The sequence below is a fragment of the Oryctolagus cuniculus genome, chromosome 2 (genome assembly GCF_964237555.1).
Source record: "Oryctolagus cuniculus chromosome 2, mOryCun1.1, whole genome shotgun sequence".
NCBI lineage: Eukaryota > Metazoa > Chordata > Mammalia > Lagomorpha > Leporidae > Oryctolagus > Oryctolagus cuniculus.
In genome coordinates, this window is record NC_091433.1 from 131,576,295 (window position 1) to 131,600,460 (window position 24,166).

Sequence of the window (24,166 nt, forward strand, 5' to 3'; positions counted from 1 at the left end):
GAGCTTTGCTTTCAAAGCAAAAGAAGCTACTGTAGAAAAATAATAGTTTGCAAAGGATAACTTTGATAGTAGTAGTGGGGTTTATGGCCTTGGCAAATGTATTCATGACATGAATCTTTAAAGTTCATCCATAAACAAATATGTGTTAGGTATGTACATGTAGGGTAGAAAAATCAAGAATTCTGAAAAATTATACAGAGGTGGCAGCTTTACTGGTGAATAAATCAGATAGTCATGCAGTCATGAAGACATAACTAGAAGTGTGACAAAAAATTATGAAGGCCACATAACAGATACAAGTACTTGAAAGAAAAAATAATCACCCCAATGCCTTTTATTATTATTACTTTTTTTTTTTTTTTTGTCTTTCCAATGAGGTGGTTTAATTCCAGGTGATAGAAAGTTGGAGAGCAAAGCCCAAAGAGCAGACTCTGGAAGGATTCTCAGCTGAGTTTATTTTAAATTCACAGCTGAGAATGGCTGAGTGAAAACAACTGAGAGACAGTGAGCTACTGTACAGTGGGGTTTTCCCCCTTTTTACTGAAGCTTATTTGTAAAAGTACAACAGGCTCCAAGATAACACTTAACTCTAAACACTTCATTCTAACTACGGGTAGTAGAAGATGTTATGGCTGGGAATCGGGATGGTTAGCTAGGAATGCCATCAAGGGATCATCACTTCAGACACAGGAACAGCTTACTTTTCGCCAGATTTCTTAATTCCACCTGTGGCCAGGAGGGCTCTTCCCCCCACCTTCGTTTTTAGCTCCTCTTTGTTTTTCTTTTTTTTTTGTTTTTCTTTTTTTTTTCTTTTTTTTGACAGGCAGAGTGGACAGTGAGAGAGAGAGAGAGACAGAGAGAAAAGTCTTCCTTTGCCGTTGGTTCACCCTCCAATGGCCGCCGCGGCTGGCGCGCTGCGGCCGGCGCACTGCGCTGATCCGATGGCAGGAGCCAGGTACTTCTCCTGGTCTCCCATGCGGGTGCAGGGCCCAAGCACTTGGGCCATCCTCCACTGCACTCCCTGGCCACAGCAGAGAGCTGGCCTGGAAGAGGGGCAACCGGGACAGAATCCGGCGCCCCAACCGGGACTAGAACCTGGTGTGCCGGCGCCGCAAGGCAGAGGATTAGCCTAGTGAGCCGTGGCACCAGACTACTGTCTTTCAAAAAAATAAAAATGAGTCTTTATAAAAAAAAATTTGATGTTCCATTAAATCGATGCAGTGATATTTAAAGAATATGTTCAATATTTCTTTTCTGTTTGTTTTTGAGAAACAAATACCAAGGCTGAGTTCCCATCTGCTGGTTCACTTCCCAAATGACTGTAACAGCTGCAGCCGGACCAGGCTGAAGATGAGAGGGGGAATTCAATCCAGGCAGAGACCTAACTACTTGACCCATTACCTACTGCCTCCCAGGATGTGCATTAGCAGGAAGCTGGTACTAGAACCCAAGCACTCCAGTATGGAATGCTGGCATCTTAACAGCTAGGCCAAACACTCACCTACTGTATTTCTTTTTTTTTTTTTATGGTGAAAAAACATCTATTTAGAATTAGCCAGCTGGACTCCGTTCAGATGATCCCAATTTTGTTGGCAACGTCCAGAGCATCATAGTCCGGAGCCAGACGCACACACGCCTTCTTCTCTCCGTCAGGGCTGATCAGGGTGTTGACTTTGGCCACATCAATGTCATAGAGTTTCTTCACAGCTTGTTTGATCTGGTGCTTGTTGGCCTTGACATCCACAATGAACACCAGTGTGTTGTTGTCTTCTATCTTCTTCACGGCCGACTCCATGGTCAGGGGGAACTTGATGATGGCATAGTGGTCAAGCTTGTTTCTCCTGGGGGCGCTCTTCCGAGGGTATTTGGGCTGCCGTCGGAGGCGTAGTATCTTGGGCCCCCGGAAGGTGGGGGACGTGCGGATCTTCTTGTGTCTGCGGATGCCTTTCAGCACTGCCTTCTTGGCCTTCAAGGCCTTCGTTTTGGCTTCGACTTTAGGAGGGGCAGGAGCTTCCTTCTTCGCCTTCGGCGCCATCTTGGTGAAAAGCCCACCTACTGTATTTCTTTAAAGGAAGAGTGAAGCACTGTGTGGAGATGGATGTAGAAGGACTATAGATCCTTGCATACTCAACTTAGCAATACAAAGCCTGTGGTTATCTGGACCTACTTTCCTTAAAAAAAAAAAAAGTTTGAGAAGAAAAAACAATTTTGCTGAGATTGAAATGGTGGGAATACGCAGCAGTAAAGGAGGAAGTAACTAGGAAGACCACTTATTTCAGCTGTTGTGGAGGCAGTGATCCAGTACTAGTTTATCAGTCACATGTTGCCCACACTGTCTGAGGGCCTTGGTCTCTCTTACCTAGAGGCCAATACCAAAACATTTGCTGAAGGATGCATACCTACCTCCTATCAGCCTTATTTTGGCCCCAGGGTATCAACTCCCTAGCATTCCAGTGCCTGGGGTTCCAGACACACACCACTTACACAGAGTTGAGGGGTTATCCCATCATAACTCTTCTTTAAAAAAAAATATATATATACTTTATTTATTTAAAAGAGTTACAGAGAGAAGTAGAGACAGAGGTCTTCCATCCGCTGGTTCACTCCCCAGATGGCCGCATCGGCCAGAACTGTGCCGATCTGAAGCCAGGAGCCAGGAGCTTCTTCTGGGTCTCCCACGTGGGTGCAGAGGCCCAAGGACTTGGGCCAGCTTCTACTGCTTTCTTAGGCCATAGCAGAGAGCAGGATCGGAAGTGGAGCAGCCAGGACTAGAACCGGCACCCATATGAGATGCCAATGCTTCAGGCCAGGGCTTTACTCCACTGCGCCACACTGCCAGCCCTTCATCATAATTCTTCTTCCTCGTACAAGTGTCCACCTGGACTTGTGCCCAGCCTGAGATCCAGCCAAGACACTAGACTGCCTGTTCTGAAGCCGAGATGCCTCTCACAAACCATAACACCAATTCCCCAGCCAGACCCCAGTGACCTTTTAAAGTAAAGTGTTCCTGTGAGTACTGCCAAGGCATCAACAGAGTTCGTCATCATATTTGGGGAGCAACGGATGTAACCAGTGGCTCATTCACTCGTTTTCAGCCATGACCACACCATTAGCTGACTCATTTAGAAAGCAAGGTGATTTGTTAGGTCTCCAGAAGTTGCTCTATAACCTAGAGCTGCAGGCTTTGTTTCTCTCTGCCCTGATCCTGTCTGAGGCCATCTGACATTTTATATTCTCTGGACTCTTAGCTTATAGAAAAGCTATGGGGGCAACTATATCCCAGAAAGACTTCAGGTCTGTTAACAGAACGCCCGTGTCAATTTCTCATAGAAGCTGACCTTCGTTGAAGTCAACTGTTATCCCAGAGAATGGAAATTCCAGCTTTGAGGCTCTGTTTCCTGAGGCCTGGTACCTGAGGCTAGGACACACAACCCATCCTAGCCTGTAACAACTGCCACGTTCCGAGCAACTCGATCACACCAGGCAGGCTGCCTCTTTAATGTTCTGAGAGTTCAATTTCATATACTCTCAGCAGCTGAGACTCTCAAGGGAAACACTTTCCTTAAAACCCAGGGGGCATGTATACAAGTCGGTGCTCTGTCACCATGCTGTCTGACCGTTCTATCTACCTTGAATATGGTCACCAAAGGTCAGAATCAAAAATTACTTCCTGGCTTTTTCCCACGGGCCAGATGTGGAGCTGGAGGTCCCGGGAGTTGTGGCCGGCAGGGGTCCCCGGAAGGAGACTGTTAAGCTGCAATGCCGCATCGTAGGGGAGAAGTAATTCGCCCGGTTATTGGAACTGCGGCGTCCGGGGGTGCCCTGGGTTGGGGGATGGGTTCTTCTGCCCGCAGTACCGCGCGCTGCAGCCACCTGACCGAGCTTGAGACTACGTTCAGCCTCATGGATTGCAACCGCTCCTTCAGAGTTGATACCACGGAGCTCCAGCGCAGTGATCAGGAGCTACAGCATCTTGTCCACCCAGATTTCTTCAGCCAGAGGTCTCAGCTAAAGCTCCATGGAGTAGAGATTCCTGAAGGGGCAGATTATGACATGGACAAGCAATTCCTCATGGAAATAATGGAAATCAATGAAAAACTCGCAGAAGCTCAAAGTGAAGCTGCCATGAAAGAGATTGAATCCATTGTCAGAGATGACTTTGAAAAGGCCAAGGAAAGTTTAACAAAGATGAGATACTTTTCAAATGTAGAAAAAAAGCTCAAGTTAAAGAAGATTCCCCTCTAACTGTTGCTAATTTAAAGTTTTAAAAATAAAGTTCTTGTATATTTAAAAAAAAATACTTCCTTGTACATTACTGCTACCTGAGACTTCCACACCAGATGAGTGCCTGGAAAGTCTAAGGAAACCATGCATCATTATCAACTCTCAGTGTTGCTTTGAATGTTTCTGACCCAATCTTCTAATAAGGACAGTTTCCATATTAGCCCCCACCCACATCTCCACAGCCAATTTAGTAATCAGATCTTTCTCCATGGAAAATTCAGTCATTTGACATCTTGCCTGTTCCCAAGTTTTCCTTCCAGGTGAGGAAGCCACTTCCTTGCCCAACTGAATACTGCCCACCACACACAGTGATGACCAAATGCTGCATCTCACCCAAAAGTTCAGTGAGAATTTGTCACTGACATACATCATTGTGTCTTTGTAGCACTCCTCACCATTGCAGGTTATGTGTTCAGCAGTTTGCTCCCTCTCAAATCAGAGCGCCTTACATATGTTCCTACATCTCCCTATACTACCAACCTGAAGCTCTACAAACTCTGTAGTAATGATGCCTCAATGCTTTTGTGCCCCTGTGACATTGAACCTTCAAGCCCAGCAGACCAGCCTGTGGACTGGGACTGAGAGAATAAGAAGGATAAATGTTGCTCACTTTAACTTGGTTCCTTTCCTAGGAATTAATTAGCCTTCTTTGAGTTTTACCTCCAAACTGTTCTCACACGAATCCGGTTTTTCTTGGCTCTTGACTTTTGTCCTTGCTATCATTTGATGCTCTATTCCTGCATTTTGGATTCTTGAGTGGAATTTGGTTTTTGTGTCTTGAATCCTTGAGGGCTTTGCCTTATGTTCATTGCTCTGATGCTTTGTGAACTGTATCAGGCATTGTAGACTAGGGCCCAAGATCTCTGGGTCTTAATACAATAGCGTGGCACTCTTTTCATATGTATGTTCAACTTGGGTCAGCAGGGGTTCTACTCATTGTAGTTACTTAGGAGACTCAGGCAGATAAACGCTCCATCTCACTCCTGCAACGTGATTGCTATGATAGGAAAAAGGTGTGGCATGTAGTATGTAAGCTTTTGAAAATACCTATCCAGAAATGACACAAACTTCTATCCACAATTCATCAGCAGAAACATATCATATTTGCATGCCTAACTTCAAAAGGAACAAGAGTGCCACCCACCATGAATCCAGAAAAAATAATGGAGGATTTGTTAATGGTCTTTTTTTTTTAGATTTATTTATTTATTTGAAAGCTAGAGTTACACAGAGAGAAGAGAGGCAGAGAGAGAGGTCTTCCATCCGCTGGTTCACTCCCCAATTGGCCGCAACGGCCAGAGCTGAGCTGATCCGAAGCCAGGAGCCAGGAACTTCTTCTGGGTCTCCCACGTGGGTGCCGGGGCCTAAGGACTTGGGCCATCTTTACTGCTTTCCCAGGCCACAGCAGAGAGCTGGATTGGATGTGGAACAACCGGGTCTCGCACCGGCGCCTATATGGGATGCCGGCGCTTCAGGCCATGGCATTAACCCACTGCGCCACAGCGCTGGCCCCTTGTTAATGGTCTTAATGACAGGACCAGGACCCAAACCTTAGTATGGCCCATCCAGTATCACCCCACCAAGGCCCATCCCAGTGCCATCTGCCACCTCTTATTCCTGGAGTTTTCCCTTTCCACTCATCCCACGTTGCCTCTACCACCTGACTCCTCTCTGCATTCCCCCTTAGTGTAACTGCCTGGTATATTATCTACATTTCTGCTTTTGATTCTGATCTCTGCCTTTGAATTTCAGGCCACATAAATGTGGGAAAGAGTGCTTTGCCCATAAACTATGCTTCAAACCTAACAAAGCCAGTTAAGTTCTGTCTAGCTCCCTTTTGACAGTGGAGCCACCCAGAGTCCCAGGACTTGCACTTGGGGGAAACATACTAAATCTTTGTCCAAGGAAGGGTGTTAAAGCCCTGGTAACTGAGCCAAACCTAGCCATCATGCAGGGAGCCAGAGGCAAGTAACAGGATCCTAAAACAAGGTCAGGGAGCTGGAAACATGAGAGTGAATACCAGCAGGGAGAACGCTGCAAACACAAACACCATAAACAGGGTCATACCATAGTCACATCTTGGAGTTCTCTAATTAAATGTGTTTCACTAAAGTAATACCTACATGTGGTTTATAAAATCAGTAGATTTCATAAGACTGATAATGCAAATTGCAGTCTCCCTTCTTTCCACCATTAAAACATTTTTCAACATTTTTAGCAGCCAAGTAATATGACAATGTGCCTTTCCTTTTCTTTTCCTCAGCTAATAATTCCCTCTTAGTCTTCTATGCATTTATCACTAACTCATCCTCAACATGACCATACATTCATCTACTATGAGTCTAGGGGATCCTCAAAAGTTCATGGAAGGGGCCTGCATTGTGACCTAGCAGGTAAAGCTGCCGCCTTCAATGCTTGCATCCCAGGTGGACACTGGTTCAAGTCCCAGCTATTCCACTTCTGATCCAGCTCTCTGCTAATGGCCTGGGAAAAGCAGTAGAAGATGCCCCAAGTCTTTGGGCCCTTGCCACCCACATGGAAGACCCTAGTGAAGCTCCTGGGTTCAGCCTGACTCTGCTCTGGCCATTGCAGCCATCTGGGGAGTGAACCAGTGGATGGAAGATCTCTCTCTCTCTCTCTCTCTGTCTCTCTCTCGTTCTCTGTAACTCTTTCAAATAAACGAATAAATCTTAAAAAACAGTTCATGGAAAGAGTGGATTATTAAAAAAACTATGCATGGATTTCAAAGTTTTTTGATCAAAATAAACTTATATTTTAATTTCATTTTCCATGAACTTTTTGAAGGACCCTCCTATAGGTGGCATCACTTACATTTTTCCTGGAGGACATCACTGCCAAAGCCCTCTGAGTTCTCCCCTCCACTGCAGACAGATTGTTCCCTAGGCCTGCCACCCAGGTCTTATCCTTTCATTCTCTCTTTTTGAGCTTCCTCCTTGCCTTAATTATATACCTTTCGTGTCTTGATTTACTTTCTCATGGTGACGGTTGATTTGTGTTTCTGTGAGACAGTCAGTCAGGTGCGGCCACAAGAGGAGACTCAGGAGAGGATCAGAAAAACAAAGTTGATCACACTCAGGGGTCCTGGAGAAGGGGGTCACCACATGCCACTCAGGGTCACAGGGGAAATGCCACATGTTAGCCAAGTGGCAGCAAACAGGAACCAGGGAAAGTCTACAAGCCTAACTGGGGCTTTCGGGAAAGGCAGGACAGGGCAAGCAGTTCAGATAACTGTGGGTAAAGCTGAATGACTTTGAGAAGGCTACAGGCTGTGGAGGTGGCCTCTAGTTACCTGGTTCGTGGCCCTAGGATGATTGAAGCAGGAGGCCTGCGTCTCTCCTGTAGGTCAGGTAGAGAAAGTACAGCCACAGACTGATTACTCCACACAGGAAAGGCCTGCTCCCAGCTGAGCCCTCTTCAATCTCTTACGAATTTGCTGGCTCCTGGAGGGGGGAGTTTTCCCCCAGCCAGGCATTTAAGATGTGACACATATTCGTATACAGAAAATTCAAAACATATACTCCACCTCATGTGATGCACATTCTCTAGGAGTTCCTGATAAAGCGTACCTGAGAGGAAAATTTCTTGAGACCTTTCTTGTTGGAAAGTGCTTTATTCCACCCTCAGACTTAATTGATAGTGTGGCTGGATGTGGATGTCTGGTTTTGAAATAATTACCCCTCAGAATTTTGAAGGTGTTATTACGTTGGTTTGAGTCTTAAGTTGTCTATAGAGAGTCTGATTTTCTTCTGATCCCTGATTTGTTTTGACAAAGGAATTTAAAGCCAGATAAGATTCAGGCTCTCTAAAAATCACTAGCCTGGGGGAAAATGAGATCTGATACCTTAGTCACACAAGACCCTAAAGTATTGGTTAATCTTGCTGACTAGCTGACACCGTTTGGGCAGTAAATAAGTAAAGCACTCATTCCCTTCAATAACTCAAGAAAAGCACATGATCTCCTTATTGCTATTTCTGCCAAATGCATCACAGGATGCAGACAAGAACCACTCAGCAGCTAGTGCTGTCCTTTGTTAACTTGTAATTGTAACTTGTTCCTCCTTTTTCTGTTTGTGCATTCCAATCGCTTGGCTGCATTTTGGAGCACCTATCCTGGGCAAACAGAATAGTGTTTGCTGGGGGCCTTCCCCAGTTTGACTCAGATGAACTCCTTCATTCTCACACTCAGTGGGCCTCAACTTGCTTTCCAGATTGCTGGTGTGTATGTGACCTATTTCTCTCTGGAAACTTTTAGGATCTTCCCTTCCTCCCTCCTGCTTTGCAAATGCTTTAGATGAATTGAAACTTGTGTCATCGAGAGCCCAATTCCATTTTTTATAGGTATTTGATGACAGCTTTCCATCCCCACTGTCCCTCTTCCCCTTTTGCCTCACATATAGACAAGCCAGTAAGAAAAGCTGGTGAGCCTTCTCTGGGAAAGTTCAGACCCTGAAAGTCCTGGTGTGTCCCCGAAAACCCTTACCCCAGTGTCGCTCCCTGCCCCTGTCTGTCCCCTTCCACCCACTGACCACATTTAAAGCCAAAGCCAGTCACCTCTGCAGCTGCTCTCGAGACAATTTTTTGACCTGCTTGGGAGCCTCAGGTATGGACATCCTGATTATGTATGTATTACATCTCTCATCCCTTCTTCCTTGTAGTGGCATCAGTGTAGACATCCAAGTCTGTTCCCCCTTTGCAGGAACATAAAGCATCACCACGTAGTAGCTAACTGATCCATCTCTATCTGTTTGCAAAAAGGGAATAATAAGAGTACTCATATTGTTGCCTCTTAGATTCATTTCAGTTAGGGCTAATGAGGATGCATTGTGGAGATGATTGGGCAACAGTGTGAATTACCTAATATTACTGAATTGCATACTTTCAACAGTTAAGATGGTACATTTGATGTGTACAGAGGACTGACTTAAGAGACTCAAACTTTATCTCTGGGGTTTAACATCCTAGAGTTGTCCCAGAACCAATCACCACTGGATACCAAAGAACGATTTGTAATCAAATAAAGCTTTAAAACAGAGTAGGCAGTCTTAAATGGATGTAACCTGACAAAGAACTTGCAAGTCCATGGAGCAATGTGGATGGAGAGTCTGGAGGTGTGCAGTGCCCTGCTGACCACCTGCCCTCTTCCCACTGCTCACATCTCTGTTCAGTGCTGTCCTCAAACAGCCCTTACTCTTACCATTCTACTTAAAATCGCCGTTCCCCAAGCCATTCCATAACTCTGTTTTATTTTTCTCTGTAGCCTTTAGTGACAACATGGCATTTTATTATTCGTTGGTCACTCTTCCTTGTCAGTCTCCCCTTCTAGAGAACAAGCATCTTCATTGTTGATTTTCATTGCATATGCCCAGAGCCTAGATCACAGTCTGGGTCATCCTATCAGATGTTCCATCGTATTTTTTGAGAGAACGAATGATTTATGTATTTACTTGTTATTTAATATATAAAGTATATACTTAGTACTATTATTTCATTGAGTTTAATTCTCTTCATTTTTTAATGTTTATTTTCATCTACATAAAAGGCAGAGTGACAGGCAGAGAGAGAGAAACAGAGGTCCTCCATCTGCTGGTTTGCTACCTAAATGCCCCCACTGGCTGAAACCAGGAGGCTGGAACTCCATGCAAGTCTCCCACGTGGGTGGCAGAAACCACCCGCAGCCTCCAGGGTGCTTTAGCGGGAAGCTGAGCAGCCAGGACTTCATCCAGCACTCCAGTATGGGATGCGTGAGTCCCAAGCGGCAGTTTACCCGCTGTGCCACAAAGCCCACCCCCATTTTCATCATTTACTTCCCCATCCTGAAATCACTTCCTAAGCCTTTACTTCGTGTCACGTATATTGCTAGCTGGATAAGCTGGGGGAGTTCGATAAAGAAACCCCCACTTTCTAAAGAATAAAATTCAAAGTCCTTAGCAAGCAAAGACTGGACATCTTAAATCCAAGGGAGTAAGGTTTTAATTGTATTAAGCGCTCAGGAAGTTAATTTTGTTTCTAGAACTCTGGGAGCGTCCCCTGACTTCCTTCCAAGCCTCTCAAAGACCCAACTTCTTAATTTTCTGCGACCGAGCTTAGCGCCAAGTTGAGACCATCGTTGCTTTCGGCGACCGAGTTGAGCGACAAGTTCAGGCCAGCTCGGCTCACAGCTCCTCCCTTGGTAATTGACAGTTGGGGGAAATCCTGCTGAGGCCTGCCCCCGCCCGCCTCCTGGCTAAACTGAGTGGCAAGAACCGGTGGGAATGGCTGCCAGCTCAGCCAATGGACGAAGCCAGAGCTAGAGCCTGTGTAAACAAACCCTGAGGTACTGCGCCTCGGGTTCCTCCCCCACGTGGGCCAGACGCGTCGGTAGCCCAATGCAGATCCAGAACGAGCGTATCGTCCTTTGAGCCAATCAGAGGCAATGTCTCCCGCAAGGAGGCGTTCCATCCTGAAGGAAAGACCAGAGGAGGCTGAAAGACAGACGTTAAAACCAATCGGAAGCTGGAACTTCTAAGGGCGTGGGCGGGCACTGTTTAACATTTAGACGAATACAAACCACATAAGCCCTTCTAGATGACTGAGCGGCGTGCTATTCTGTCCAATAAACGAATGGGGCGGTGCCCGGCAACCAATGGGTTGGGTTCGGGGGCGGGGTGAGGAGCCAGTGTGCACTAAAGAGGCAACCAAGCGAGTGGTACTGGCTGTTCTCTGGTGCTGTGGCTCACGTTTTGGTACAAGAGGCCGAGACTGTCGGAGCGACTGTGACCTCTGCGGCGGCGGCTTAGGTTCTCGGAGGAGTGGCAGAGTACGATCTGAAGGAAGGACTTCTGGTGAGCCCAGGTGGGTTCGGGCTGCCGGGGATGGGACCCGCGAGAAGCGCAGCTTTCCCAGCTCCGGGAGCACCCCGCGCCTCCTTTTCGGCCGAGCTCGGGGCTGCGGGGTGTCGCGCTGCCGCCCGAGCCCCTGTGGGAGGGAAACCTCGCGGGGTCCCTCGTCGTGGCCGTCGGTGATGAGGTGACCCGTGCCTCTCGGGGACCCTAGGGGACCGTGGTCCCGTTCCCCTCCCCGCACAGGTGCTCTGCCCCCCTTCACCCAAGTGCCTGAGTCCCCTCAGCCGCCTCCTCCCCTGAGATCCCCGGGCTCCGAGCCCTCTTACTACACCCTCAACGCTCTGAGGCAAATCCCCCGGAGCTGCGTCGCCGCGCCCCGCGCCTGCGGGAGGAGTTTGCGTGTGCCCCTCCCCCACGGGCGGCCCCCGCGCGTGATCTGCGTTTCTTAGCCTCCCTCTCCCCCAGCCCTTACTCTGGGTAGGTTAATTGGACTTGGAGACCTCGGCCCCGGGTCTTCTGCCTTGCCTTTTGCGACTGAATCCCTCACCCGCTTCCACCCTCTAAATTTCATCCTCATCTCTCTTGGAAACTGACGACTCCCCTCCCCCCGACCCCCCCCCCCCCCGCACCTTCCAGGTAGCCCAGAGGTGAACGCCAGGGAAGCAGAAGAACTTGAGAGAGGCAGAATCCACTGAACTTGGGAGCTTTGCAAGGTTGGGGAACTTTCATCGGCTCTGTTAAGTTTTAAACTGTTGTTGGCTTCCTTAAGACGGCATTTGCCATTATCTAGAATCCGTGTCCCAGTACGGTTCTTTTGGTGATGATTGCTGAAAAAGCAGGTGAAACGGTTTTCCTGGCAGCAAGCCATTTAAAATGTATGACTATCGTGGTTATTATTTTAAGTAGATGGAATTGGATTGTACTTTAAACAGCCTAACTGAAGTGGCTGAGGGTGTGAAGTCTAAGTAAGGACCTGCCTCCCTACTTAGTCATAAAGCATCGGATGCTCTGCGGCTGTACGGTCGCACTTAACCTATGAATGGGTAATAACAGCCCTGAATCTGTAAAAACAACTTTTCCTTTCCTCCTTTCACTAAGAATGTGCCTTCACCTTCATAGTGTGAATGTATCTGGTTTCCCGTAGTGTTGGTTCTTGCCATATGTTTCTAGACAATAGCCCAAACTATGTTGTGCCTAAATAAAATTATGCCAAGAGTTTTGCGAGGAAAACTAACTCACCACTCTTAGTTTTGATTGAGGTTTTAGAGGTTTGAAAATATTTAGATAGTAGACAATAAGGGTTTTGTTTTAGAGATTGGAGGAAATTGAAATATTGAAATAAGATTGATAGGCTCCTTAGGCTGTGTGTGGGAGTGCAGAGGGGGGAATGAACATGTGTGTAAAACCTTGTAAATTCTTACAATGCTTAATTTTGTGACTTTACATAAACTGGAATGACTTTTCCTAGTTGTTAGTGGAGAAATGTAAGCTGTGAGTTTAACATGTTCATTGTGTTTGGGCCACAATTTTGCAAGCTTTTATGAAAAAGTTTTACTGTTTTCTTTATCCTATTTCTCACATACGTACACTATGCTTCCCTGTATCTAACTATAGAGAGATTTATCTTGTGTATAGAGAAATAAGCCTGTTAGAGTGGATTCAGGGAATGTTTACTCTGAGGTAGCAACATCGTCTGATGAACCATATGTTTGAGCCTTATTGATGAATCACACTAAAAAGAACAAGATCTTAAGACCATCCTAACAAATACCTGGGTATTTAGAACAATAAAAAGAAGTGATAACAGATTTTTAACAACTATCAAGGAAAATCCCAGAACAAATTACAAATCTGTGAATTGTTCACACTGTGAATTAGTATAGGCTGTAGTTGAAAACCAAAGTTACTTTTGTACTGTCTTTTCAGGTATATTTGTGCTTGGTAATTATTCATTTACAGACTTACAGGATTATAGGTATCATTTCTCCCTAAAGACCTTGACCTTTCAACCAAGAATTAAATGCAGACAAAGAGTGCTGTAGTTGCATGTGTGTGTGGGATGCCTAGAAACACTGAGACCCTGTGGTCTGGTCTCATCTCCTGCTCTCGCCTTGCCCAGCTGCTGTTTCCTGAACCTGTTTTCCTCTGTACATCTGGGCGGCTTTCTGTAGGTGCTGTTCGCTCTCCTTGAAAGCCTTTTCCATACCTTATGTGCCTGGTGAAGTTAGGTTTCTTCAGAATCTTTTTGAAGACTGCCTCTACCTCATTCAAATAATTATATTTTTCTAACTTGATTATTACATTATAAATAATTATAGTTTATTTTCATTATTCACAGTAGTATGGTCTGTAAAGTTGCCTAAAATACCTAATTACAAATAATAAACCATTGCTCCTAAGGAAAGTATGTACATATATACATATATGTACGTACATACATTAGGTCCTAAAAACCCTGGATCTTTATTTTACAGGAGGAAATGAGGTGCAGAAGTGTTAAGGGACTTGCCTGAGGTTGCCCCACTAAGAGGTGCTAGAGTTAGTAGTCAAGACCTGTCCAGTTGGCCCCAGCTTCTTGCACTACAGTGCAACGCCCCCTACTGTCTCTTCTCTCTCGTGTTCTGTGTGAGAACTGGAATAAGAAGGTTCAGCATTGTCTTGTTCGACCTTAGTTTGCGACATGTACAGAGAATGACAAGCTTTTCATTTCTGTGTGCATGTCCATGGATGACCGCTAAAGCTCCATGAGTGTTCATTTTGGGGTTACAAATAAATTTTAGTGAGGAGGCAAATTTACAACTATGAGATCTGCAAATAAGAGAATCTAGAGACCATTTCCTGGTTGCCATCTTCTGTGGAATGTTTCTTTAATTTCTTTGATAACTTGTTCACATATTTATTCAACAGATATTTTTAACCACTCATTATAGTCATATTCTGCTTCAGATTATTAAAACAAGCCAGAGATTAAGGTACTGCCCTATGGGCCTTATGTTTGAGTAGGAAAGACAGATTGCTAAGTCTGCTCAGGAGAGAGGTCCAGGTTGGAATTATAAATTAAACTGACAAGATAAACCTGGTGTGCCCTCTCCCATTTCACATCTCCAAGCATACTTTCAGAACATTGTGTTCCCTTGTGCTTTAACTCTTCACTTTGAGTTTCTGCTTTGACCTATGTTAACCTCTACCTATCATGTGTTGATTTTGAGGCCACTTACCCATGTAACTGGCAGAATATTGTAGAACAGTCATACTGACGTGGTCTTTGAATTCTGGCTCTACCATCTACCAACAGAGCTTGGTCAAGCTCTTGGACTTTTGAACTTATTTCCCAATTTCAAAAGTGGTGGTATGATGTGTTAGATCCTTGTGGGTTGCAAGGAGAGGCACACACATGTTACCTTTGGTGATGGAGGTTAACTATACACCTGAATGAGAAATCATCTCAGCAGCCATATTTTCTCATAGCTCTAGAGCTTCCAGACCGTTATAGAACATGAACATAGCAGGATAGAATTTGAGCTCTGGACAACTGCCTCTTTCACTTTGTTCACGGTAATTTGTATTTCCCCAGAGGGAGTAGCTGGTTGGATTGATTTATCACCTTCTATAATGGAGCCATCCCTATTGGGCAGAATTTTGAGCCAAGCCAAAATTGATTTTGATCTCCCCCAAGTTCAACTTGTGTGTTGTCTTTGAGGCACTGAGCCTTGATGTAGTTGCTTGTGACCAAAGAAGTAGGACTGGTTTTACTCATAGACAGAAAATGCTATGCTATAGCATATACAATAAGAAGTCTTTGGAGACAGTTTTTCTTTCTATTTTTCCAGAAGAATATGAGGGTATAGCAGTCCTAGAGTTTCACGGCCTTTGTCCAGTTCACATACCTATGTAACACAGTCATAGATAATGTTTAATAAAGCATCTAGCAAGATAATTGACACATGCCAACTGTTCAGTACATCTTCCATTTGGTTTTGCACTAGCAGATGGGTTCATCATAGGTATTCTGTTTAGTCACTTTATTTTCATTTATATTCATTTAGTCACTTTATTTTTATGAGGTAAATCCCCTACGAGTACAGTTACTTTGCCCTAGGAAGTGATTTGCTACATGTTGTTCTGCATAATGAGAACTGGAAGGAGGGCTGACTTTTCAACCTAGTGAATACGTGATGTTGTGATGCTTTAGTCTCCTGAACCACTTTCAGAAATGAAGTTGGCATACATAAGTGGTTCTGTCTTTATTATGCATTATTGTTTGCAATAGCATGAACAGGAATGACTTAGGTATCCATCAACAAAGGATTGCTTATGTAAACTGGTACACCCAAACCATGGAATAGTGTACAGTTGGAAAGAGGAATGAGGAAGAGCTATATCCTGTTGTAGAGAACTCTAAGGAACAAGGTACAGTGTAGTAGTATAGTATGCTACTTTCTGGGAAAGAAAGTGTAGGATAAAATAGTCACATAACATGTGTACTTGCAAAAGGATATTCTGACATAATATATAAGAAAGCAATTAAAGTGTTTATCAGCAGAACAGGAGTGTGAGTGGGACTTTACCATATTCCTCCACATATCTGAATCATTAAATAAGTTTTTTGAATTATGTGTTGGTATTATCTTTTAGAAATTAGTCAATGGATGAATTAAATGAGATTATGATAAAGGAATTTTAAAAACAGAAGATTTTGAGGAGCTGTCATCCTTTTTTTATTATTATTTTTTGACAGGCAGAGTGGACAGTGAGAGAGAGAGACAGAGAGAGAAAGGTCTTCCTTTGCCGTTGATTCACCCTCCAATGACCGCCACGGCCGGCGCGCTGTGGCCTGTGCACCACGCTGATCCGATGGCAGGAGCCAGGTGCTTTTCCTGGTCTCCCATGGGGTGCAGGCCCCAAGCACTTGGGCCATCCTCCACTGCACTCCCTGGCCACAGTAGAGAGCTGGCCTGGAAGAGGGGCAACCGGGACTAGAACCTGGTGTGCCGGCGCTGCAGGCGGAGGATTAGCCTAGTGAGCCGCGACACCGGCCACCTAATTTGTTTTTCTCCATGGTGCTATAGGAAGACTCTTTAAAAGAATAAAGGTAGGGCAACTTTGTGTAGTACACGTGTCAGAAGTGGGCTGATCAAGCTTGCAAGCCTACATATGACACATGTGAAAACATGTGTTTAATTTTAAAGTTTATATATTTCATTTACTTGAAAGGCAGAGAAACAAAGAGACAGAGACAGGTGGACAGAGATGTCCCATCTGTTGATTCAGTCCTCAAAAGCTCACAACAGCTAGGGCTGGGGCTGAGCCGGGCTGAAGCCAGGAGCTAGGAACTCAGTCTGGGTCCCTACCTGAGCTGTCACATGCTGCTTCCCAGGTATACACTGGGAGGAAGCTGGAATCAGGACTGGAGCCAGGACTCAACTCCAGGCACTCTGATATGGGATGTGGCATCCCAAACAGTGTCTTATCTGCCTGCCCCCAGAAAAGAGATGAAAATGAAATAAGATTTCTCCCTGATTATAAAGGAAACCATACTCTTTGTGATATTTCAGAAGACAAAATATAAAGATAAATGATCTTTAGTTTTACAACACAAAACATTCTGGTTTTGTGCTTTTTAGACTTTTTTTTATGCATACAGCATTTTAAAAGGTAGAATCATAATATATAGTCTTTTTTTCACTTAAATATTTTGGGCATATTTCTTTGGCTGTAAATATATCCTGACATCCATCACCCTTTTATTTTATGTCATTTAATTTTAATTTTACTTATTTATTTGAGAGGCAGAGATAGAGACAGACAGAGCTCCTGTCCACTGGTTTACTCTCCAAATACCCATAATGTCCAAGGCCAGGCCAGAACTGAAGTCAGGAGCCGGGATTGTAGTTCTTATCTCCTATATGGTATCTGGAACCCGATCACTTGGGCCATCATTTGCTGCCTCCCAGGATCTGCAATAATAGATCAAGAAGCTGGAGTCAGGCACCAGAGCTGGGAATTTAACCCAGGCACTTCAGTGTGGGACTGGGGTATCCCAGCCACTAGGCTAAACATCTGCTCCTCCTCATCATTTTAATGGGTAAATGTAAGTTAACCATTGCTACCCCATGGTGATTCTCCTTGTGCACATATTTTGACAGACGTTAGCAGTTATTTTTGGGCTGAGTTTCTGGTAGAATTTCTGGATGAAAAGAGTAGAAAAAAATCTTGGGGCTCTTAATATAAAATTTCAAATTATACTGCAGAAACATTGAGTTTATACACCCAGTATAGAAGTGAAGGCGCCAGTTTCCCCGCTACATTTGTCACCTTTGCTGGTCTTTGAGCAGAAAATCTCATTGTTTCAGTTTACATTTATTTGATTCCTAATTTCTTTGAAATTAGTTATTTATTTGAGAGACCAAGAAAGCTTCCATCTGCTGGTTCAGTCTGCAGATTCCCACGATAGCTGGGTCTGGGCTGGGAGCTGGGAACGAAATCCAGGTCTTCCGTGTTGGTGGCAGGAACTCAGTTACTTGTGCTGTCACTGCTGCCTTGCAGGGTCTGCACTGCTAGGAAGCTGGAGTCGGTAGCTGAAGCTGGAAAGTGAACCCAGGTCCGCAGAGTGGGACGTGGGAGTCTCCCTAACACTGAGCTAAACCCCACTTTCTGGTCGCTTTCATTGTTATGCTGATTGCTTGCTTCTCTATTGTCCATTTTCTATTAGAGCATTTATCTTTCTTAGTAATTTTTTATAATTTTTTGTAGACTGAGGACACAACCTTTTATCTGTCATCAAGGTTGTAAATACTTTCTCACAGTATTTTGTCATTTCACTTTATTTTTTATCTTGAGTAAAAGCAGGGTTTTTTTCTTTGCTGTCCTCTATCCATTTTTTCACTTTGGTGTCTTCTTAGGAAATATACAACCCTACTCTGCGCTTAAAAATATTATTTTATTGTTCTTTTTACCAAAACAATCGTTTTAAACTTTTCTCTATATTTAATGTTGTGTGAAGGGGAACCGTCTGTTTTTGTTTGTCCTTGGATCCTCTGCTTTGAATGGCTAACTAGTTCCAACATTAGTTTAAAATCATGTATACTTTCTCTCTCTTCTATTTGAAACACAGCTTTTAAATTAATCAGATTATTTCCAGACTCTCTCTTCCATTGGTATTTTTATTTCTATGCTTTTACATTATTTTAATTCATTTCATATTTTCCTCTTTAAAGAATTCTAATGATTGTCATTCAATTATTACCCCACCTAAAACAAGAATCAACTTCTTGAGTTTTCAAAACGTTGTTTTTTAGATGTTGCATTAGAATTTAACTGAATCTTTAGATTAGCTTAGGAAGAATAAACATTACCATCCCTTTATTCTAGTAATTTTAAATACCTCTCAATAAATTGTTTTATGTTCTATACATTTATTAGATTTATTCCCAAGAACTTCAGAGTGGGGGGAGACAGAGCCATCTTCCATCTGCCTCTTCACTTCCCAAATGACCACAGCAATGAGGGGGCTGGGCCAGGCAAAAGCCAAGAACCAAAAATTCCCTCTGGGTCTCTCACTTGGGTGGCAGAGAACCAAGTACTTGGGCCATCATCAGTTGCTTTCCCAGGTGCATTAGCAGGAAGCTAGATCAGAAAAGGAGTAGTGGGGACTTGAACCAGCAATCCAATAGCGATGCTGGTATTACAAGTGGCCACTTAACCTGCTGCGCCACAACTGTTGACCCTTCTTTTATCTTTTCTAACTGGCTGCTATTGGTTTATACAAATGCTGTTGATTTTTGTGTTTATTTTATAGTCATTCTCATTTAGCTCTGGATATTTTGTTTTCAAAAACTTTGAGGAACACAGACACAGGCAGAGCTCCTATCCACTGGTTTACTCCCCACATGTCTGCAACAGCTGGGATTGGGCTGGGCTGGGTGGAAGCCAGAGCCAGGAATTCAATCCAGGTCTCCCACATGGATGACCAGGGACCCAACTACTCTGAGCCATCACCTGCCACCTCTCAGAAAGCTGAAATTGTGAATGGGAAGTGGACTTGAACCCAGACACTCCAACATGCGATGTCATTGTTCCAACCTAAGATCTTAAGTTTCTTTTTCTTTCTTTCTTTTTTTTTTTTTTTTTTTTTGACAGGCAGAGTGGACAGTGAGAGAGAGAGACAGAGAGAAAGGTCTTCCTTTGCCATTGGTTCACCCTCCAATGGCCACTGTGGCTGGCGCACCGCGCTGATCTGATGGCAGGAGCCAGGTACTTATCCTGGTCTCCCATGGGGTGCAGGGCCCAAGTACTTTGGGCCATCCTCCACTGCACTCCCTGGCCACAGCAGAGAGCTGACCTGGAAGAGGGGCAACCGGAACAGAGTCTGGTGCCCCGACCGGGACTAGAACCCGGTGTGCTGGCACCGCAAGGCGGAGGATTAGCCTAGTGAGCCACAGCGCCGGCCTAACAGTTTCTAATAGTTTTTTTTTTTTCCCAAGACTGTATTTATTTGAAAGGCAGAGTGAGAGAGAGAGAAATATCTTCCATCTGCTGGTTTGTTCCCTAAATGACCACAAAGGTAGGGACTGGGCCAGCGGACTGGGTCAGGCCAAAGCCAGGAGCTTCACCTTGGTCTTCTACATGGTTGCTAGGACCCAAGCGCCTGGGCTATCTTTGCTGCTTTCTTAGGCACATTAGCCCGGAGTTGGATTGGAAGTGCAGCAGCCAGGACATAACCCACTACACCACTACACCACACCAGCCTGGGGAAGGCCTGGGTTCGAGTTCCAGCTTTGCCTCCAGTTGCAACTGCTGGTGCCCATCTGCGATGCAGGTGTTGTAAGCCACACTTAACCTGCTCTGCCACAACACCAACCACTCTAACAGTTTTCAGTTGATTCTTAGTCTTGTGAAAAATGAAATCCTTGTATTTGCAAGTCAGAATAATCTTGCCTCCTCCTTTCCAATAATTAGTATACCTCTTGTGTTCTTAACTAATTACATTGGATAGGAGCATTCAAACAAACTGAAATACTGGTTGTAATAGTTAATATTTCTATTTTTTTTGCCCTATCTTTAATGGGAACGCATTAAAAGGTTGAGAGTGATGATTTTGTGAGTATGTTCAGTATACTAAAGGAGCTTGATTTTATTCCTTTTTTAAAATGTTTTTTCCTATTTAAAATTAGATTTAGTAAAAATGGGTATTACACTTTATCAAACATCTTTCTGGCAACTATAGAGGTGATCATGGTGGCTTTTTTTTTATATTAAACTCTGAATTTCTAGGCTGAATCCAACTTGAGCAAAGTGGTTTTGTTTCATTTTTAAGTAAATTGCTTGATTTTATTTTCCTGTTTTATTTGAAATTATATTTATGGTATGGAAATTGGTTTGTGGTTTTCCTTTGTGCTAATTTTGTTTAGTTTAATGTGTTTAGCTACTTGTACACAAATAATTACAATGCTCTCTGCATTTAATTGTGCTTTGAAATAGTTGAATGAGAATTACCTGCTTTTGGTAAGTAGGTGCTTCATGGACTATAGACTTATTTTGGGCACTCTTTAAAATTAAGTGGCCTCAGGAAAATTAAGTTTTTTTCTTTTCTTTAAGATTTGTTTATTTATTTGAAAGAGTTATAGAGAGAAAAAGAAAGATGGGGAGATCTTCCATCTGCTGGTTCCATTTTCCAGATGGCCACAATGGCCAGAGCTACGCTGATCCAAAGCCATGAGCCAGGAGCTTCTTCCAGGTCTCCCACATGGGTGCAGGGGCCCAAGGACCTGGCCATCTTCTAATGCTTTCCCAGGCCATAGCAGAGAGCTGGACCTGAAGTGGAGCAGCTGGGATTCGAACCCACGCCCATATGGATGCTGACACTATAGGCTATGCCACAGTGCTGGCCCCAAAATGAAGTTTTAATATACTGATTTTTAGCATAAACAGAAGAAGAAGAGAATGTAATCATCTAATAAGAGTTTACTTTTGTTTGCTAATGTTGTTATTGGTGTCATTAATCTAGGCTTTGGTGCTACTGCTGGGGTATTACTAAGCTCACCATCTGTGTGTTCAGGGGGCCTTTGCTTTCATATCGAACAAGTTTTGTTCTGCAGCCTTGCAGATATACAAAGTGTGCACACCAGGACAGAAAGAAGTAATGCAGTAAAACTTTGGCTGGAAGCTTTTGTAGAATGGGGTATTCTGGTTTTGTTTTATTAACTTGGAAGTATAAAGGTGAAGAACTTCTAACTTCCTGTTGAATGCAATTCTGAAATATAGCAAGTGATTCTACTTTTCTTTAGTAAGCTTGGTTTGTTCAGACCTACTTGATATTTCATTATAGAATTTCCAGAGTACTTGAGGCTGACAGTGCCAAGATCCTTTTTGAGAATTTGAGTTAGAAGAGAAGGTAAACAGTGTTGTATGAGATCATGCTATCTGGGACTGATACTCATGAGTATACTTTTGACGTGAAATCTCTGACTGTGACTTGTCTTCTTATTTAATCCACACATACACACACACACACACACACACACACAACATAAAACGCATTGGAGACAGAATGATAATACTAAGAAGATTATGTCTTTTAATCTGATGTTTTTATTTCATTTAAGATGGAATATACAGAATCCTTCACTTTAGAAACACATTTTTCTCCCTGCTGCATACCTGGGTGTGATTCAGAATCCCCTGGAGGGCTTATTACAACACAAATTGCCAGGCCCCACCCTGGAGTTTCAGGTCTTGGGTGGGGCCTGAGAATTTGCTTTTCTAACAAGTTCTCAGGTGATGCTGCGGGTCCAGACATTTTTAAGAGCCACTGCAGTCTACTAAATATAGATTCTAGACATCTGGTTCCAGGAGAAAGCTTTGTTTGATCTTGGAGTATAAGAAACACACATTATGAAGCGAATCATGAAAGATTCAGCCCTCACTGCCAGAATAGTGTTAAGCTCAGTTTAGGAAGACAGAGGATTCCAATCAAGGAGGATTTAGTGATTAGCCCCATGAGAACAGGAGTTATTTCCATCCCTTTTTTCTCCCTAACCCTAACCCTGATGCCCCTCCCCATCACTTAGCAGTTTGCTTTGGAACGGCCTAGTATTAAAAAAATAATAATAATAAAAAAAGATAAATGGCTTTGTTTATTCGATTGAAAGCTTTATGTGTGTTTTAAAGGTATTAGTTATGTTTATCATTAAAGTTTTGGGTTTTTAAAGAAAATAATTGAAAGAATAAAAGGAACTTTTGCAAAATGAGAAATCACTAGAACTATTGTATCTCATTAAAATGTTGGAGAACATAGTCTGTTTCATATAACATTAAATGTGCTATGGACTCTGTTTTTTAAGGCAAAAATCATAGACCTGGCATACACATTTTTCTGGGGCCAGCATTGTGAAACAATGGATTAAGCCACTGCCTGCAAAGCTGGCATCCCATTTGGGTGCCAGTTCTAGTCCTGGCTGTTCCACTTCCGATCCAGCTGTCTGCTAATGTGCCTGGGAAAGCATGCCAAGATGGCCCAAGTCGTTGGACTCCTGCCACCCACGTGAAGATCTGGATAGAGTTCCTGGCTCGTGGCCCAGCCCTGGCTATTGTGGCCATTTAGGGAGAGAAACAGTGAATGGAAGATATCCCTTTCTCTCTGTAACTCTGCCTTTCAAAGAATGAATGTATTTTTAAAGTACATATTTTTGGCTAAAGACAAGGATACCTGTGCTGAACTTCAACATCAAATGCAGAATTTGGGGATTGAAGAGAAGGGAAACTCTGGGAGCCACCCCTTTTCATAGAAGAGGTTTGCTGTGACAAGTTTTTCTTGCTTGTCAGCTGTCTGATTTCTGCTGTTGCACTGTTAATAGCCTCAGTTTCTGAGCTGACCAACTGATCCTGCCTAGACTGTTTAGAAGACTAACTGTATGACAAACAATGACAAACAATGGGTTGGGCAGATTCCCTGCTTAGAAATTCTCAAGTCTTGCTGCCCTTGTCCCCTAGAAAGCCCTTAGAAAAGAGTTTGGATAGGAACAGGAAGGTAGAATTAAGTCCTGTGGACTCACCAGTGGCTGTGAAGCTTGACTGCACATCCTGAACAGCCCAGGAGTTTCCTTTAAAAAAAAAAAAAAAAGATTTGGAAGCCCCACCCTCAAACCATTCAAATCATAATCTAACAAGGGAGCCTGAGCATCTGCATTTTTAGCAATTCCTTCAAGTAGCCAGCTGGGCTCTATGCCTCAGATCGGAGCAGCCCTAGTCCCTGGTGAATTTCACCAGCCTGTGAAATAAGAAAAAAAGATCACATAATGGTTTCATAACATTAAATTTATTCAATTCAAAGAATTGTCCTTTGCGTGGAGTTAAGGCTTTTCTGCGCTTTTGGTGATAAAATTTACTTTTCTTTTTTCTTCTTCTTCTTTTTTTTTTTTTTTTTTTTGACAGGCAGAGTAGACAGTGAGAGAGAGAGAGACAGAGAGAAAGGTCTTCCTTTCCATTGGTTCACCCCCCCCAAATGGCCGCTATGGTCGGCGCGCTGTGCCTATCCGAAGCCAGGAGCCAGGTGCTTCCTCCCATGCGGGTGCAGGGCCCAAGCACTTGGGCCATCCTCCACTGTACTCCCGGGCCACAGCAGAGAACTGGACTGGAAGAAGAGCAACCAGGACAGAATCGCGCCCCAACTGGGACTAGAACCCAGGGTGCCGGCGCCAAACGCAGAGGATTAGCCTAGTGAGCCGTGGTGCTGGCCAAATTTACTTTTCTAAAAGGATGTTGATAATTTTTTTTTTTGTAACCATCCTTACTTGCTTTTAGAAAAAAATTCACCCTATGTTGTCCTCAAAATATTTTTAGAAATTTACTGGCTTATGAAATCCTGAAGACTGAGTATCTCTGATCTTATCATATTTTTTTTTTTAAGATTTATTTTATTTATTTGAAAGTCAGAGTTACACAGAGAGGAGAGAAGAAGGGAGAGGAGGGGAAGGAAGGAGAGGAGAAGAAAGGCAGAGAGAGAGAGGTCTTCCATCCACTGGTTCACTCCCCAGATGGCT

The 24,166-nt window shown here is 43.8% G+C and overlaps 2 protein-coding genes and 1 pseudogene across 3 annotated transcripts in view; 2 read left to right on the forward strand and 1 right to left on the reverse strand.

Moving 5' to 3' along the window:
* Positions 1-1,570: 1,570 nt before the first annotated feature.
* On the reverse strand, positions 1,571-2,035 carry LOC138848736 (large ribosomal subunit protein uL23-like). Its single transcript, XM_070069517.1, has one exon. It carries the CDS (start codon positions 2,033-2,035, stop codon positions 1,571-1,573), a length of 465 nt encoding a protein of 154 aa, XP_069925618.1.
* A 188-nt stretch (positions 2,036-2,223) lies between these two features.
* Positions 2,224-24,166, forward strand: part of LOC127490312 (iron-sulfur cluster co-chaperone protein HscB pseudogene) — a 49,696-nt pseudogene continuing 27,753 nt past the window's right edge.
* Positions 11,073-24,166, forward strand: part of PAIP2B (poly(A) binding protein interacting protein 2B) — a 47,751-nt gene continuing 34,657 nt past the window's right edge. Inside the window, exons 1-2 of one of the 2 annotated variants that reach the window (XM_051842796.2) lie at positions 11,073-11,136; positions 11,763-11,839. The gene's annotated coding sequence lies outside the window, so the exon portion shown is untranslated. Of the gene's footprint in view, positions 11,137-11,762; positions 11,863-24,166 lie in introns of both variants that reach the window. The other variant, XM_070069023.1, reaches the window with a different exon arrangement.

Excerpts from the sequence above, each read along its gene's own strand:
- LOC138848736 (XM_070069517.1), bottom strand. The coding sequence starts at position 2,035 with ATGGCGCCGAAGGCGAAGAAGGAAGCTCCTGCCCCTCCTAAAGTCGAA.